Source organism: Pseudorca crassidens, chromosome 2, assembly GCF_039906515.1.
Source record: "Pseudorca crassidens isolate mPseCra1 chromosome 2, mPseCra1.hap1, whole genome shotgun sequence".
Classification (NCBI taxonomy): Eukaryota; Metazoa; Chordata; class Mammalia; order Artiodactyla; family Delphinidae; genus Pseudorca; species Pseudorca crassidens.
Window position 1 is genome coordinate 140,449,684 of NC_090297.1, and position 14,100 is coordinate 140,463,783.

General features: G+C 39.8%; 1 protein-coding gene and 1 pseudogene across 4 annotated transcripts in view; both read left to right on the forward strand.

The window, feature by feature from the left end:
• Positions 1 to 14,100, forward strand: part of HMCN1 (hemicentin 1) — a 524,815-nt gene that overhangs the window by 392,166 nt on the left and 118,549 nt on the right. For all 4 annotated transcript variants that reach the window (XR_010941259.1, XM_067728936.1, XM_067728938.1 and 1 more), the window contains exons 69-71: positions 485 to 681; positions 7,117 to 7,198; positions 8,522 to 8,658. Coding sequence is in view for 3 of the 4 variants with exons in the window: in XM_067728936.1 (XP_067585037.1) it covers positions 485 to 681; positions 7,117 to 7,198; positions 8,522 to 8,658 (416 nt within the window). In the remaining variant the exon portion in view is untranslated. The remainder of the gene's footprint in view (positions 1 to 484; positions 682 to 7,116; positions 7,199 to 8,521; positions 8,659 to 14,100) is intronic.
• On the forward strand, positions 1,725 to 2,649 carry LOC137211901 (BAG family molecular chaperone regulator 1 pseudogene; annotated as a pseudogene).

Here is a 14,100-nt window from a genome sequence, read left to right on the forward strand (position 1 = left end):
ACTGAGCCCACAAGCCACAACTACAGAGCCCACGGGCCACAACTACTGAAGCCCTTGCACCTAGAGCCCGTGCTCCACAACAAGAGAAGCCACTGCAATGATAAGACCGCGCACCGCAACGAAGAGTAGCCTCCGCTCACCACAACTAGAGAAAACCAGCGCTCAGCAACGATGACCCAACACAGCCAAAAATAAATAAATAAATAAATCTATTTTTAAAAAAAATAGTGCCAGTGAAAAGATAATGCACAAAGACTTACATAGTGCTGGCATTTAATAAATTGTCCCTCAATAAATTGCAAAAAAAATAAAATAGTTCCAGTGACAAATGATAACAACATCTAGGAATTATTTTGGTATCCTTGTTCAAATCAATTTGCATTGTACGAACATATTTGTGTTGAATTTTAAAGTTTTTCTGATCTGCAGTATTTTATCAAACAGCAAGTTTATTTTGTTGTTGTTTTTCATTCTTTTTAAATAGAACCACCTCATATCAATGGATCTGAAGAACCTGTAGAGATGTCAGTAATTGTTAATAATCCACTTGAACTTACCTGCATTGCTTCTGGAATCCCAGCTCCTAAAATTACCTGGATGAAAGACGGACGGCCCCTTCCACAGGTGGATCAGATGCAAACTCTTGGAGGAGGAGAGGTTCTTCGAATATCTAATGCTCAGGTAAGTTCAGAGTTCATACAATTATTTTCCAGGTTAAACTTCTTACTTGCTAATCTATGAGAAATGTTGGAGAAGTTGTCTTGGAGTCAGTATATCACAGATCTCTGTAACGTTAGCAAGGGGAGATTGGTTCTATGACATGCATGATTGGGTAGACACTTACAAAGTAACATGCCTAGAAGGAAGAAGTGAAATTATCATATTAAACACAGAAGAAAGCAAGTTACCTTCACATTAATTTTTGCAAGTTTTCACAGTTCTATAAGTGATAACAGATTTCCGAAGCCCTTAATTTGTGCCATGTAGCCCTTTACAGAAATGGCAAAAAGCAATCCAACATACGTATATGTGAGGCTTCAGAGAGCACTTTTGATCTCTAGAAAGAAATCTCAGACATGAAAATCTGAAGAGACACAATTTTTCAAAAAATGATCAGTTCAATAAAATTGTTCTTTTAGTTTGTGTTTAAGGAAATTAATCTGAAATGTAAATATATTAAAGATAAGTATGTCTGGGATGTCTTACTGTAACAATATGCTGTTCTACAAACAAAGGCAAACCTTATATTACAAATATCCATGTGTTCCTTAACGCCCTCATCTGTAAACTGGGGATAGAAACAGTAATAATACTGAACGTATATACTTGGGGTTTTAGAGACAGTCTAACTTGATGTGCTTAGACTGGTGCCACGGGCATGAAGTGATGCTAAAACGGAGTTAGAATGATTGCTGTTGTTGCTGATTTTATTGTTATTATAATCATCATTTCTTTAAAAGTAGAATAATACATTATTTAATCATATTTCATGTACATTTTCACTGAGGAAACAAAAGAACGGGAGCTGGAAAAGAGAGCTAAGGGTTGTAAATCGTGTCAGTCTTATGTTCAGCTATGGGCGCTATCACTCCCGTGACCATCATGACAACTCTGTGAGGCAGTGTCTTTATCCCCTTTCTACAAATCCAGAAACAGACACAGAAAGATTAAGTATTCACCTGCCAAATACTTAACCACTGCTCGGTGATGGAGCTGGTCTCAATCCTGGGTGTGGTTCAAAAGCGTAGCCAAAGCACGGGTCCGGCGGAGCGCGGCAGAGCGAGGAGACTGCGAGGCGCCCCCCCCACCCCCGCACCGCCACCCGGGAGCGGCGGGGCCCCCGGAAGCGCACCCCTTGGCCAGGGCCGGGAGCCGCCCCAGTCAGTGCCCCAAGCCGAGGACGGTCTGCCTCCCTCCCAGCGATCAGCCATCCGGAGTGCGACCAGAGGGCATGCCAGATCCACCAGGGATGCCGCTTGCAGGCCGCGGGTGTAGAAGAAAGCATGGCCTCGCTCGGCCCCGAGCGAGGAAATGGCAGCTGCCGAGCCCAGCGGGACCATCACCCGCATTAATGAGAAGCACGATCTTCAAGTTATCCTGCAAGAGGGCTGTAGTGAACCAATGGTCCAAGACCTGGCCCAGGTTTTTGCAGAGGCCTCAGGGGTCCCGCTGCCTTTTCAGAAACCCATATTTAAGGGAAAATCTCTGAAGGAAATGGAGACGCCGGTGTCAGCACCTAGAATACGAAATGGTTGCCGGGTCATGTTACTTGGGAAAAAGAACAGTCCAGAGGAAGAAGTTGAACTAAAGAAGTTGAAAGATTTGGAGAAGTCTGTGGAGAAGATAGCTGACCAACTGGAAGAGTGGAATAAAGAGCTTTCCGGAATCCAGCAGGGTTTTCTAGCCAAGGATTTGCAAGCTGAAGCTCTCTGCAAACTCGGTAGGAGAGTAAAAGCCACAATCGAGCAGTTTATGAAGATCTTGGAAGAGATCGACACACTAATGCTGCCAGAAAATTGCAAAGACAGTAGAATGAAAAGGAAGGATTTGGTGAAAAGGATTCAGGCGTTCCCAGCCGAGTGTGACACAGTGGGGCAAAGCGTCCCAGGAGACGGAGCGACTGCAGGCCACAGACTTGGCCCCGGCTGACTGAGGTGAGGCGGAGAAGGCTGTGCTGCCCTGAAGAACAGCTCCACCAGCTCTGGTCTCTCTGGAACAGAAGTTCCTTCCGTGCTTTCCCCGGGGCAGCTGGGGACAACTGGCCGATTGCCAGTTTTCCTCCCCTTATTCCCCCCCACACACACACCGCCAGTGAACAAGTATTGTCTGTACAGTCTAGCGCTCCTGTCAGTTTCTTGTTTTGTCTGTGTATATCTGTGCTGTCCAGCAGCCCACCTTGTCTGGAGAGGGCCTCCCCTGCCCAAGTCTTCCCAGCTTTTTTGACCTTTGGGCTGGTGAGAGCTCTCATTTGTCCTGGGGTAGTTCCGGCTTTATCAGCTATCCTGGTCTTCAGATACGTGAGGCCGTTTTGCCGTTATGATCCCATAGTCCCATCTGTGTAAACCAGAATCATCAGGAGGCTGTGTCTGGTCAGGGATGTTGGGAATGGCTCAGGACAGGTGTTTGGCACACAGGGACTCCAAGTATCTCTCATTGTGACCTAATTCTGGAACAGCTGGCTGGGTTGTGGGTTCATAGACCCTGACTTCACCCCCCAGTGACCCTGACCAGCCACAGGCCGTGAGGTCTCAGGGGGCCATTCCTGCAGTGGGACCTGTGTTTGATACATGGACTTCCTTGTCCCCAGGCAAATCTCTAGGAGGTTAGAACCCAGAGTTGACTAAGTCTCTGCTCGAAACCGGATCAGAACCATGGCTTAGGAGGGGCAGAGAGGGGAGACAGAATGAATAAAGCAGGCAGGTAGTGAGGGCCACCATAAACTTCTCAGGAGTTCCTTCAAAGGCATTTCTGTCAACCGTACCCTTCTGAGATCTACATTTCCTTCGAGTTCCTTCGAGGCTATTTTTCTCTGTTTCGTGGCCTTTTTCCCCTTCATCGTAATTTAAAAAATAAAACAGTTTATATATACGTCAGCAAGCAGAAGAGTGTTTAGACTTTTTTTTCCTTTTGGTAGATGAAGTAAGGGAAGCAAAAGCCTTCTGAGGTTCTACTCTAGTTATATTATAAAGTTGAGCGTGGCCCTGCGTGCCAGAACTCTTAAACGGGTCAGCTGCTGTCACCCCATTTTTTCACACAGTGCCCAGGAGACAGGCTCCCAACAGGCCACTCTGAGGCCAACCTTATTTGGCAGAGAGGGAGTCTGTGAAGTCCCAGGCATTTAGGGCTGCGTGGGTGGGACTAGGACAAGGTGGTGGTTAGGGGTGGACAAGTGGACGAGGCTCGGGGCCCGGCCCGCCCACCCCCAGCTTTAATCAGAGCAGTCCAGTATTTCTCTGTTTCTAGTAGTAGCTGTGTGGCCTTGGGCCACAGCACGTTCCTGTGTGCCAGATACCGTTCTGAGTTCTTGAGGTGTATTTGTCATTTAATCCTCACACCATCTAGGACATAGGCAGATACTATCCCTGTTTTAGAGATGAGCTTAGGTAATTTGCTCAAGATTGTAGAGTAAGTAACAAAGTCAGGACACAAACTGGGCAGCTTGATTCCGAGCCCATGTTCTTAATCTCTACCGGTTTGCCTCCCGACTGACAAGGTGTTGCTCACACCCTCTCATTTTCTGTTTTCCTTCTATTTATCTCCCATGTTGGCCTCTGCACTTCCCCTCTGGCCCTCTCCAGTTCATTCTCCACAGAGTGGCTGAGTGATCATGAAGTACACATCTTATCATGGCAGTTCCCTGCTTAAAAACCTCAATAGCCCCCATTTCTCTTGGGATGAAGGCCAAGGTCCTTACCCTGCTCCCTCCTCATCTCGGGCCACTCTCCTGTTTGCTCTCTGCTGTCAGCCACTCTGGTCTAGTTCAGGCCCTCAGGTGCTCTGTACCCTCTCCCGCACTGGGGTCTTTGCACACGCTGTTCCTCTGCTTGGACAGTTCCACGCCATCCTTCCCCTACCCCTACCCCTACCCCTGTCCTAGGCGACTCCTGTTCATGCTTCAGAACATAAATGTCTCTTGCATGGAGAAACCTCACCTACTACTGTCTGAGAACATCAAGCCCTCGGGTGATATCCTGTCACAACTTGTCATGACTTTTTACAATAAAGAGCACTTATCATGATCTATGATGATTTATTTGTGGGATTGTTTCATTAATATTTGCCTTTAGGCTAGACTGTGAGTTCCTTGGGTTAAGGAGCTTCTTCATCCTGTTAACAGTATATTTCAAGCACCTTGTCTGGTTTATATTAGGTGCTCAATAAATATTTGGAGAATGAAAAAAAAAAAAAAGCATAGCCAGTAGAACTCAGCCCAGTTCTTGTTTCTAACATCAAGGAGAACACACCTTCCATTCCCCTCTTCCCTCTGTCAAGCACTTCAATAACCCAGAGAAAACTCAGGTCCAACTGTCAAACCACATACTGAATCAAAACCCTTGAATGTTATAATTTCAACAGACCAAAAAGGAAGCAAAAGAATTTTGTAACATAGGGAATAGCATGGAGACAGGGAAATGTGTGCACTAGAACCATAAGTATAAAGGAATCATGGTAAATAAAGCTTTAGAGGGAAATTAAGGCCACATTACACTAGGTCTTAAATGTAAGAATGAAAAGTTATGTTAAAACAAGACAAAGGTTCCATAGAGTGTTAAATGGTGACCCACACGTTCTAGCTTTTGTGGAGAATACAAATCTAATACATAAGACGTTTCTCAGCCTTCAAGGAATTTCCAATTTTCTAAGGAAAATAAAACTACATAGGACCAAATTAGGAAAACAATAAGAAAAACATTATAGAATTGAAAAATTAAATATTATCAAGTCTCAAGACTGCTCTTGGTTCCTCTGGTCCTCTGTGTTTTCACATTTGGTACATCTCTCTGTTAAAGCACTTATTACTAAATTATATCTTAGTTACCTGTGTCTTTTTGTGTATGTATCTATAGCATGTAGTTATGCCTACTACCTAATGGATGCTTTGCAAATTCCAAACTGTGTGGTAAAGACAAGAGTTTGCTAACACATTTTCCATCAAACCCTCATTCTGTAATTTATTCCAAAGGGAGAAAAATTCTGTGATTAAGTAGATCTGAAAAACTCTATATACTGTACCTTCCTCTCCTTTGTGAGCCATAATGCATGTCAACAACTCTGCAAACTCTTACTCCAAAGAAACCTAACTATAATTTTTTAAACACCCTATTAACAGAACACTCTTTAGGAAATGTAGCTACTAATAGTAACTGTCAAGATTCAGAAGGGTATAAGTTGTCAGGAAATGTTTCTTGGAGAAGGCAAGATCTCAAAACAGTCATGAATGATAGTGCAAGTTTGGCTAAGTCACGACAAGTGGAGAGGGCAGTATGATTTGGGAATAAACTGAATTGGTGGAGTAAGAGTTGACTTTTAGAGGTTTGAAAGATATGATGAGAAATTTAGAAATTATTCTCTAGGCAGTAGTGCATCACTTCCAATTCTTAATTGAAGGACGATGAGACAGTCATTCTTCTAAAGTCATATTAAATTTTCCAAACATACTAGGCTTAAATTTTTTCAGTGGACTTTTTGCAGCCTACCAAAACGTTTTTCCATAAACTATAAAGTCAGTTTTGAATGTAAGAAGTTTAAAATTCCCAGTGTTCTAGGAGTATTCAAGTAATAAAATAAATGAAAACAGGATTTCCTACTTTTCAAAAATATATTTTTCACAGTAGTAAGATCATCTGTTTTTCAGTGTATCCTTTACACATACATAAGACATCCTCTACACAATGTTAAATATGAATGAAGACTAACACTTCCAGTGGAAACTATGTATGGAGATTTTTAAAGAAATGTTTCTGGTTTTTGTCAGAAAATAGTAGATTTTGCTGTCAACCTGACCTATTTACAGCCAAATTACATAATATAGCTATTTTGTTTCACCATGTATATCAAAGGTAGACTAAAAATGTGCTTTTATTATTATTGTATTAATGTGCTTTATTAAAATAGCCTGATATTTTATTTACTTTTTTGGTTGGTTAATGTATTTTATTTTCTTCAGGAAGACTCCAGTAGAATTTTCAGTCTGCAATTTAAATTTATAAATACTTATTTCTTCAATAAATACTGTAGTATCTAGTCTGTCATGTATGGTGGTAGACCTTATATGTATCTGCCCTTTCTGAGATCATTAAATATACCTAATATGCAAACATTCTGAGATCAAATACCAAAACCCTGTTAAATCTATGTCAAATACATAGATTTACATGTAACAGATGTCAAGCCATGCTCAGTATCAGTATCAAATGTAACTGATACACTTAACTGATTAAATGTGTAAGTTACATTTAATCACAAATGTTAAAACCATTTATTAAATTTTACTACTGTACTCTTAATGATATCTTGCTTTGTGTGAGACTTCTGTATTCATCCTAATAGATATTTATTCTCATCAACAAAACCAGCATGTTAACATTGTGTCATTCACTTATTCGAATTTTATAGGTGGAAGATACAGGAAGATATACGTGTCTGGCATCCAGTCCTGCAGGAGATGATGATAAAGAATATTTAGTGAGAGTGCATGGTAAAGTTGGCAAAATGTCCTGCAGTCCATCATACATTAATACCTAATTAAAAGGCATAATTTATGGAACATAGAGCAACTGTCTAACATATCATAAAACTATGTTTATATGTTAGGAAAAATGTATTTTGCAAATCTGATTTTTATATTTGATCACAGTAGTCCATTAAACTATTGTTGGGAATAGTTTAATGGATTTTTTGAGTTATTTGTTTTGTTCCTGCACAAATAATTCATATTCATTGGTTTTAAGTCATAGAGTATAAATTATATAAATCAATCATAATCTCATCACACAAAGATAAGACCTTTTTACATATAAATATTGTCACAGAAATGTGATCATACAGCATGTAGTATTTAACTTTTTTATCTTATTTAGTGGTATGGTGAACATGTTTTCATGTCAAAAAATGTATTTTTATAACTACTTTCTAGTGATTCCATGATGTCCCATTTTATGAATATGCCATTATTTATTTAATACATTCCTTATTTTTGGATATTTAAGCTGTTTTGTATTTTTACCAATATAAGCCACACTGTTATAGACATCTTTGTACATGTGTGTTGGCCTCTTCCTTTAATTATTTTGTTTTGATAAATTTCTGTAGGTATATTTACTTGATTATATGCAAGTACACACACATGCATGTACACACACACACACACCATTTAAGGCCAAATTACCTTTCAGAAAAGTTGGGCAAATTAGACTGTGGCCGATACTATTTTGACATAGAAATGGGAATTACTCTTCATGGAGAGGTGATTGAAAATTTGTATAAATTATACTCCATTTAAAGTTATTATAAAATAATAACTTGACTGTATTCCCTTTACAATATATTCTTGTAGCTTATTTATTTTATACATAGTAGTTTGTACCTCTTAATTCCTTAACCCTATTTTGCCCCTCCCCCTTTCTGCATATTAAGAAAAATGTACATATTTCTGTATATTATAATGGGCAGACCCTAATTTAGAAGTTTTAAAATATGATGTTCAGAGAAAATTATTACCAAGTGTAGAGCTAGACAAGGAATCCCTTCTTTGTACTTAGACTCTGATTATATTACTTATCCTGTCATTTACGTGGCCATTGGAAGAATTCCATTACTTGATGTATGTGAAAGTACTGAGAAAGGTAAAAAATTTTTCACTATTTGTACTCATTGTACTATAAATTGAATGAGTAATGTTTTAAGTTTATGCTTTTTATTTCATACAGCAGAAGCAACATTCGTTGAACACCTCAGATAATCCAGATCATTTTATATCCTGTTTATTAAAAGCCTTTGGTGTATTTGTTCTCATGCCCAGTCCCCCCTAATATTGCTGGAACTGATGAGCCCCAGGATTTCACTGTGTTACGGAACAGACAAGTGACATTGGAATGCAAATCGGATGCAGTGCCCCCACCTGTAATCACCTGGCTTAAAAATGGAGAACGGTTACAGGTAAATCTTGCTAAATTCCACAGATTCATTGTGAGACAAAAAAATCAGCAAGAGAGTCCTTGCTAGGGAGATAAAACCAAACAGTGTCAGACTACTAGTTATTCAACATTACAGGGGTGGGCACAGGGTCCTTTAATCAGCCTTTTTCTCAGCCTTCTTGGAGTAGTTAGTAGCTAGTTATGAGGCAAAAGACAGGTATTTTGATTTATATACTCTGTAAATTGTCCCAAGTATATATCTCCTGGAGCCCGTGGATTAAAGTTGAATTAAAACACTCAGCTATGTCTTTTTTTTTAATTGGAGTATAGTTGCTTTACAATGTTGTGTTAGTTTCTGCTGTACAGTGAAGTGAATCAGCCATATATATACATATATCCCCTCCTTCTTGGACCTCCCTCCCCCCAACATCCCACCCATCTAGGTCATCGCAGAGCACTGAGCTGAGCTCCCTGTGCTATACAGCAGATTCCCACTAGCTATCTGTTTTACACATGGTAGTGTATTTATGTCAAACCTAATCTCCCAATTTATCCCACCCTCCCCTTCCCCCACTGTGTCCACATGTCCGTTCTCTACATCTGCCTTTCTATTCCTGCTCTGCAAATAGGTTCATCTGTACCATTTGTCTTTACTTGAGAGGGAAGAAACCATCAGAGTCTCAAAAGACCTGACCTGTCCTGCCAACTCCCTAGGGCAAACCTATTACTGAATTTCCCTAGTCTAAACTTGGTCCTCAGGAGTGACCCCAAGGATCTGTGCAACACCAGAAATATGGACTGGAATCTTTGAAAACACAGTTACTGGCTCTTTAAAGGTTCCCATGCTCAGGTGATATCTGTCTGCTGCCCTATAGTGTCACAGCCCAGGATCCTAAGTAGGCTTTTAGGGTTGGCTCAAAGCCGTGACTTTGAATGCTCTGATTGTCCTTATCCTAGTACTCACTTATCCTTTTGTTTCTCCTTTGTTCTTCCTCATCCTGTTAGTATAACCTATTGTGGTACACTGTGCCTAAATAAAAGGAAATTGTGTCCCTAATACATAAGGCAGAAAGACTTTCACCATCATCAAATCACACAAATGCCAAACACAGAGAGACTGGGTGCTGAGAGTTGCTTCCTTGTTAAATCATCATGCATATCACTTAACAGTCCTGTGCCTCAGTTTCTCTATTTATTGTGTGCCTATTATAATGCTAGGCACTATGATTGCCCCTGAGAATAATCTTGATCCTCAAGGAGCTCACAGACTATCTGAAAATATACAGAAGGATATCAAAGATTGTAGAAAATTGATACTGTTGATATTCAATAAACAATATCTTAGAGGGATATACAGCATTTTATGGAAACACAGGGGAGAAGCAAGTAATCCAGACTGAAGGGTAAGGAATAGCCCAGGGGAGCCTCTTGGAAAGGGTGAGTTCAGTTTAAATGTTGGGTAGATGTTGGGTGAGAAAGAAGAAGGGGATTCCAAACATAAGTGATAGCATGTACAAAGACATTACAGGAGAAGGAATGCTGCTGTCCCAGGAACTGCAGGTAGCTTGGTATGGTTGAAGTAGACCTTGATTAAAATCCTTTGATGATTCTCCATAGATTTCAGGATTCGGGTTAAACTGCCCAGCTTAGCTCACAAAGCCCTTCATGCTCTGACTTTTCCTCCATAGTCTTATCTCCCATGTGTGCATTTCACTCTAGACCATTAGGTGTTCAGATAGGGACTGAGTGAATGTTGATGATACAGACATTCAGGCTAATCTCATATATGACCAAGTGATGTCAGTACTGGGACAGACTGATTTCAACAGTTATGGGGGAAAAAATGAGTCCAGTTTTAGATATTTTGAGTTTGAATTACCTATATATTATCTAAGTGGAGCTTCTAAGAAGCACTAAGACATATGGGTCCATATTTCATCAAAAACATCTTTGATTTGGTGGTCCTCAATGGTGTAACCTGTTGCTGAAGCCATCAGTTTGTATGAGGTCAGCCAGAAAGCACACCGTGTGAGAAGACCTGTAAATGAGAATAAAGCCTAAGGCAACATTGACAATTAAAAGGTGAGCAAAGGAAGAAGAGAAGAATGGGACTGAGAATGAGGACTCAGAGAACTAAGATTAAATATAGGAGACATTGGTGTACTGAAAGCCAAGGAAGAGAGTGGGAGTGGTTAACAGAGTCCATGTTAAGATACAAATTAAGTTGTATTCACTGGCTTTGGCAATACATAGACTTGATTAAAGATCTGAACAACGGTTCTTCAATACAGTGATCAAAGTAGAAGACAGGTTACAGCTGTCTGGGGGAGTTAAAGAAGAGGAAGTGGAAATGATTGTGGACTGTTACTTAAATACAAAAAAGACTTGTGTATGCTTATTTACTGAAAGAGATGGAAGATACAGGACTAAGTGTGTCCAGTGGGGAAGGGTTGGGACCCTGGTGACAGGTGAAGACATTAGCCTTGGACAGAAGCCTTGACCTTTTTCCACAGAGATGGAAAAATAGGAAGGAAGGTTGCATTCATATGCAAGAGATGAGAGGGAGAAATTGCAGGCACCTGGCTTTGATTTTCTCAATGAAGTAGGAATTAAGGTCATCAGCTGAGAATGATGTTCTATCTGAGGAAAGAAATCAAATTTGGAAGAATCACTGGCAGTAAATGAGAAGAGAACCAGAGAAAATTGTAGTGAGACTGAATAAGTTGGCAGAACTTACTGATGTTCATGGAAGAAAGACATGAGAATCAACTCAGAATTTTTTTATTAGCCTAAAATCCTGCTATACCCGTATCAAAATTAAAATGTTGCGTAGAACTTACCATGTATGTTTAAGAAATCACTTATTCTCATCAGAAGTAATAAAAGTTTACCATTAATAGCCCCTGTAGCGAGGAAAGGCCTAGAGAAAATGTGTGGACTTTCAAGATAAATTGACCTGAACTGTCTATGTTAGTGTGAACAACTTTTTTCATTAGAAATATGTTTATCTGGGACAGAACCCATATGGTAGAAAAATCTTATTTGGGCTCTTCCTGAAGTAGTTCCACTTAGGCACAATCAGAAAATACCAGTCTTTGATGTTACCTGGCATTTTTTAAAGCCTATGAACAATCCCCAGTTGGACATTATAGCAGAGATTAGATTTCATTATATTTCAGTATTTCATTTCAATATAGGTCTCTGCATTTTCATAATTCTTGGTCCCATGCCTGGTCGCAAAATAAGTGCTTAATAAATATTTGTAGACTAAAATCATTTATTTACTTATGTTAAATATGTTGAAGGATAATTATTTCCTATAAGTTAACCAAAGTTAATTTATTAGTCAGGAAACTTTCAGCTTTAAGTGACAATTCAAACTCAAAATAATTTAAATGGAAAAAAAAGATATTTATTAGCTATAGTAATTGGTGAACTTAAGCTTTAGGCATTACTAGATCCAGAGGCTCTAACCATGTAGTCAAGCATCTCTGTCCTTTCTCTGAATCCCAACTCTGCTTATGTCTTAGATTCAGAGCAAGCTGTCCCCACATGGTGGTAAGACTGCCACCAAGCTATGTCATCCTCACTACCAGTGATTCCAGTAAAAATATGCCTTATTCCAACACTTCCAGCAGTGTCTTTCTGGGGAGCTCGAATGGGCCCAACTTGAGACACCTTTTCATCCTTGAGAGGTTCATTGTGGCCGTCACTGTGAAGAACTGGAGACACTGATTGTGCTCTTGCTTTAACTACACTCATAGAAATATTTCCCAAGAGTTTTTTTTTTTTTTTTTTTTTCTGGATTAAATCTGGTGTTTATTTAATAGTATATACCAATGTGAATATCTTAGTTTTTTTTTTTTTTTTAACATCTTTATTGGGGTATAATTGCTTTACAATGGTGTGTTAGTTTCTGCTTTATAACAAAGTGAATCAGTCATACATAAACATATGTTCCCATATGTCTTCCCTGTTGCGTCTCCCTCCCTCCCACCCTCCCCATCCCACCCCTCCAGGCTGTCACAAAGCACCGAGCCAATATCCCTGTGCCATGCGGCTGCTTCCCACTAGCTATCTACCTTACTGCGTTTGTTAGTGTGTATATGCCCATGACTCTCTCTCGCCCTGTCACAGCTCACCCTTCCCCCTCCCCATAACCTCAAGTCCGTTCTCTAAGAGGTCTGCGTCTTTATTCCTGCTTTACCCCTAGGTTCTTCATGACATTTTTTTCTTAAATTCCATATATATGTGTTAGCATACGGTATTTGTCTTTTTCTTTCTGACTTACTTCACTCTGTATGACAGACTCTAGGTCTATCCACCTCATTACAAATAGCTCAATTTCGTTTCTTTTTATGGCTGAGTAATATTCCATTGTATATATGTGCCACATCTTCTTTATCCATTCATCCGATGACGGGCACTTAGGTTGTTTCCATCTCCGGGCTATTGTAAATAGAGCTGCAATGAACATTTTGGTACATGACTCTTTTTGAATTTTGGTTTTCTCAGGGTATATGCCCAGTAGTGGGATTGCTGGGTCATATGGTAGTTCTATTTGTAGTTTTTTAAGGAACCTCCATACTGTTCTCCATAGTGGCTGAACCAATTCACATTCCCACCAGCAGTGCAAGAGTGTTCCCTTTTCTCCACACCCTCTCCAGCATTTATTGTTTCTAGATTTTTTGATGATGGCCATTCTGACTGGTGTGAGATGATATCTCATTGTAGTTTTGATTTGCATTTCTCTAATGATTAATGATGTTGAGCATTCTTTCATGTGTTTGTTGGCAGTCTGTATATCTTCTTTGGAGAAATGTCTATTTAGGTCTTCTGCCCATTTTTGGATTGGGTTGTTTGTTTTCTTGTTATTGAGCTGCATGAGCTGCTTGTAAATTTTGGAGATTAATCCTTTGTCGGTTGCTTCATTTGCAAATATTTTCTCCCATTCTGAGGGTTGTCTTTTGGTCTTGTTTATGGTTTCCTTTGCTGTGCAAAAGCTTTGAAGTTTCATTAGGTCCCATTTGTTTATTTTTGTTTTTATTTCCATTACTCTAGGAGGTGGGTCAGAAAGGATCTTGCTTTGATTTATGTCATAGAGTGTTCTGCCTATGTTTTCCTCTAAGAGTTTGATAGTTTCTGGCCTTACATTTAGTTCTTTAATCCATTTTGAGCTTATTTTTGTGTATGGTGTTAGGGAGTGATCTAATCTCATACTTTTACATGTACCTGTCCAGTTTTCCCAGCACCACTTATTGAAGAGGCTGTCCTTTCTCCATTGTACATTACTGCCACCTTTATCAAAGATAAGGTGTCCATATGTGCATGGATTTATCTCTGGGCTTTCTATCCTGTTCCATTGATCTATCTTTCTGTTTTTGTGCCAGTACCATACCGTCTTGATGACTGTAGCTTTGTAGTATAGTCTGAAGTCAGGGAGCCTGATTCCTCCAGTTCCTTC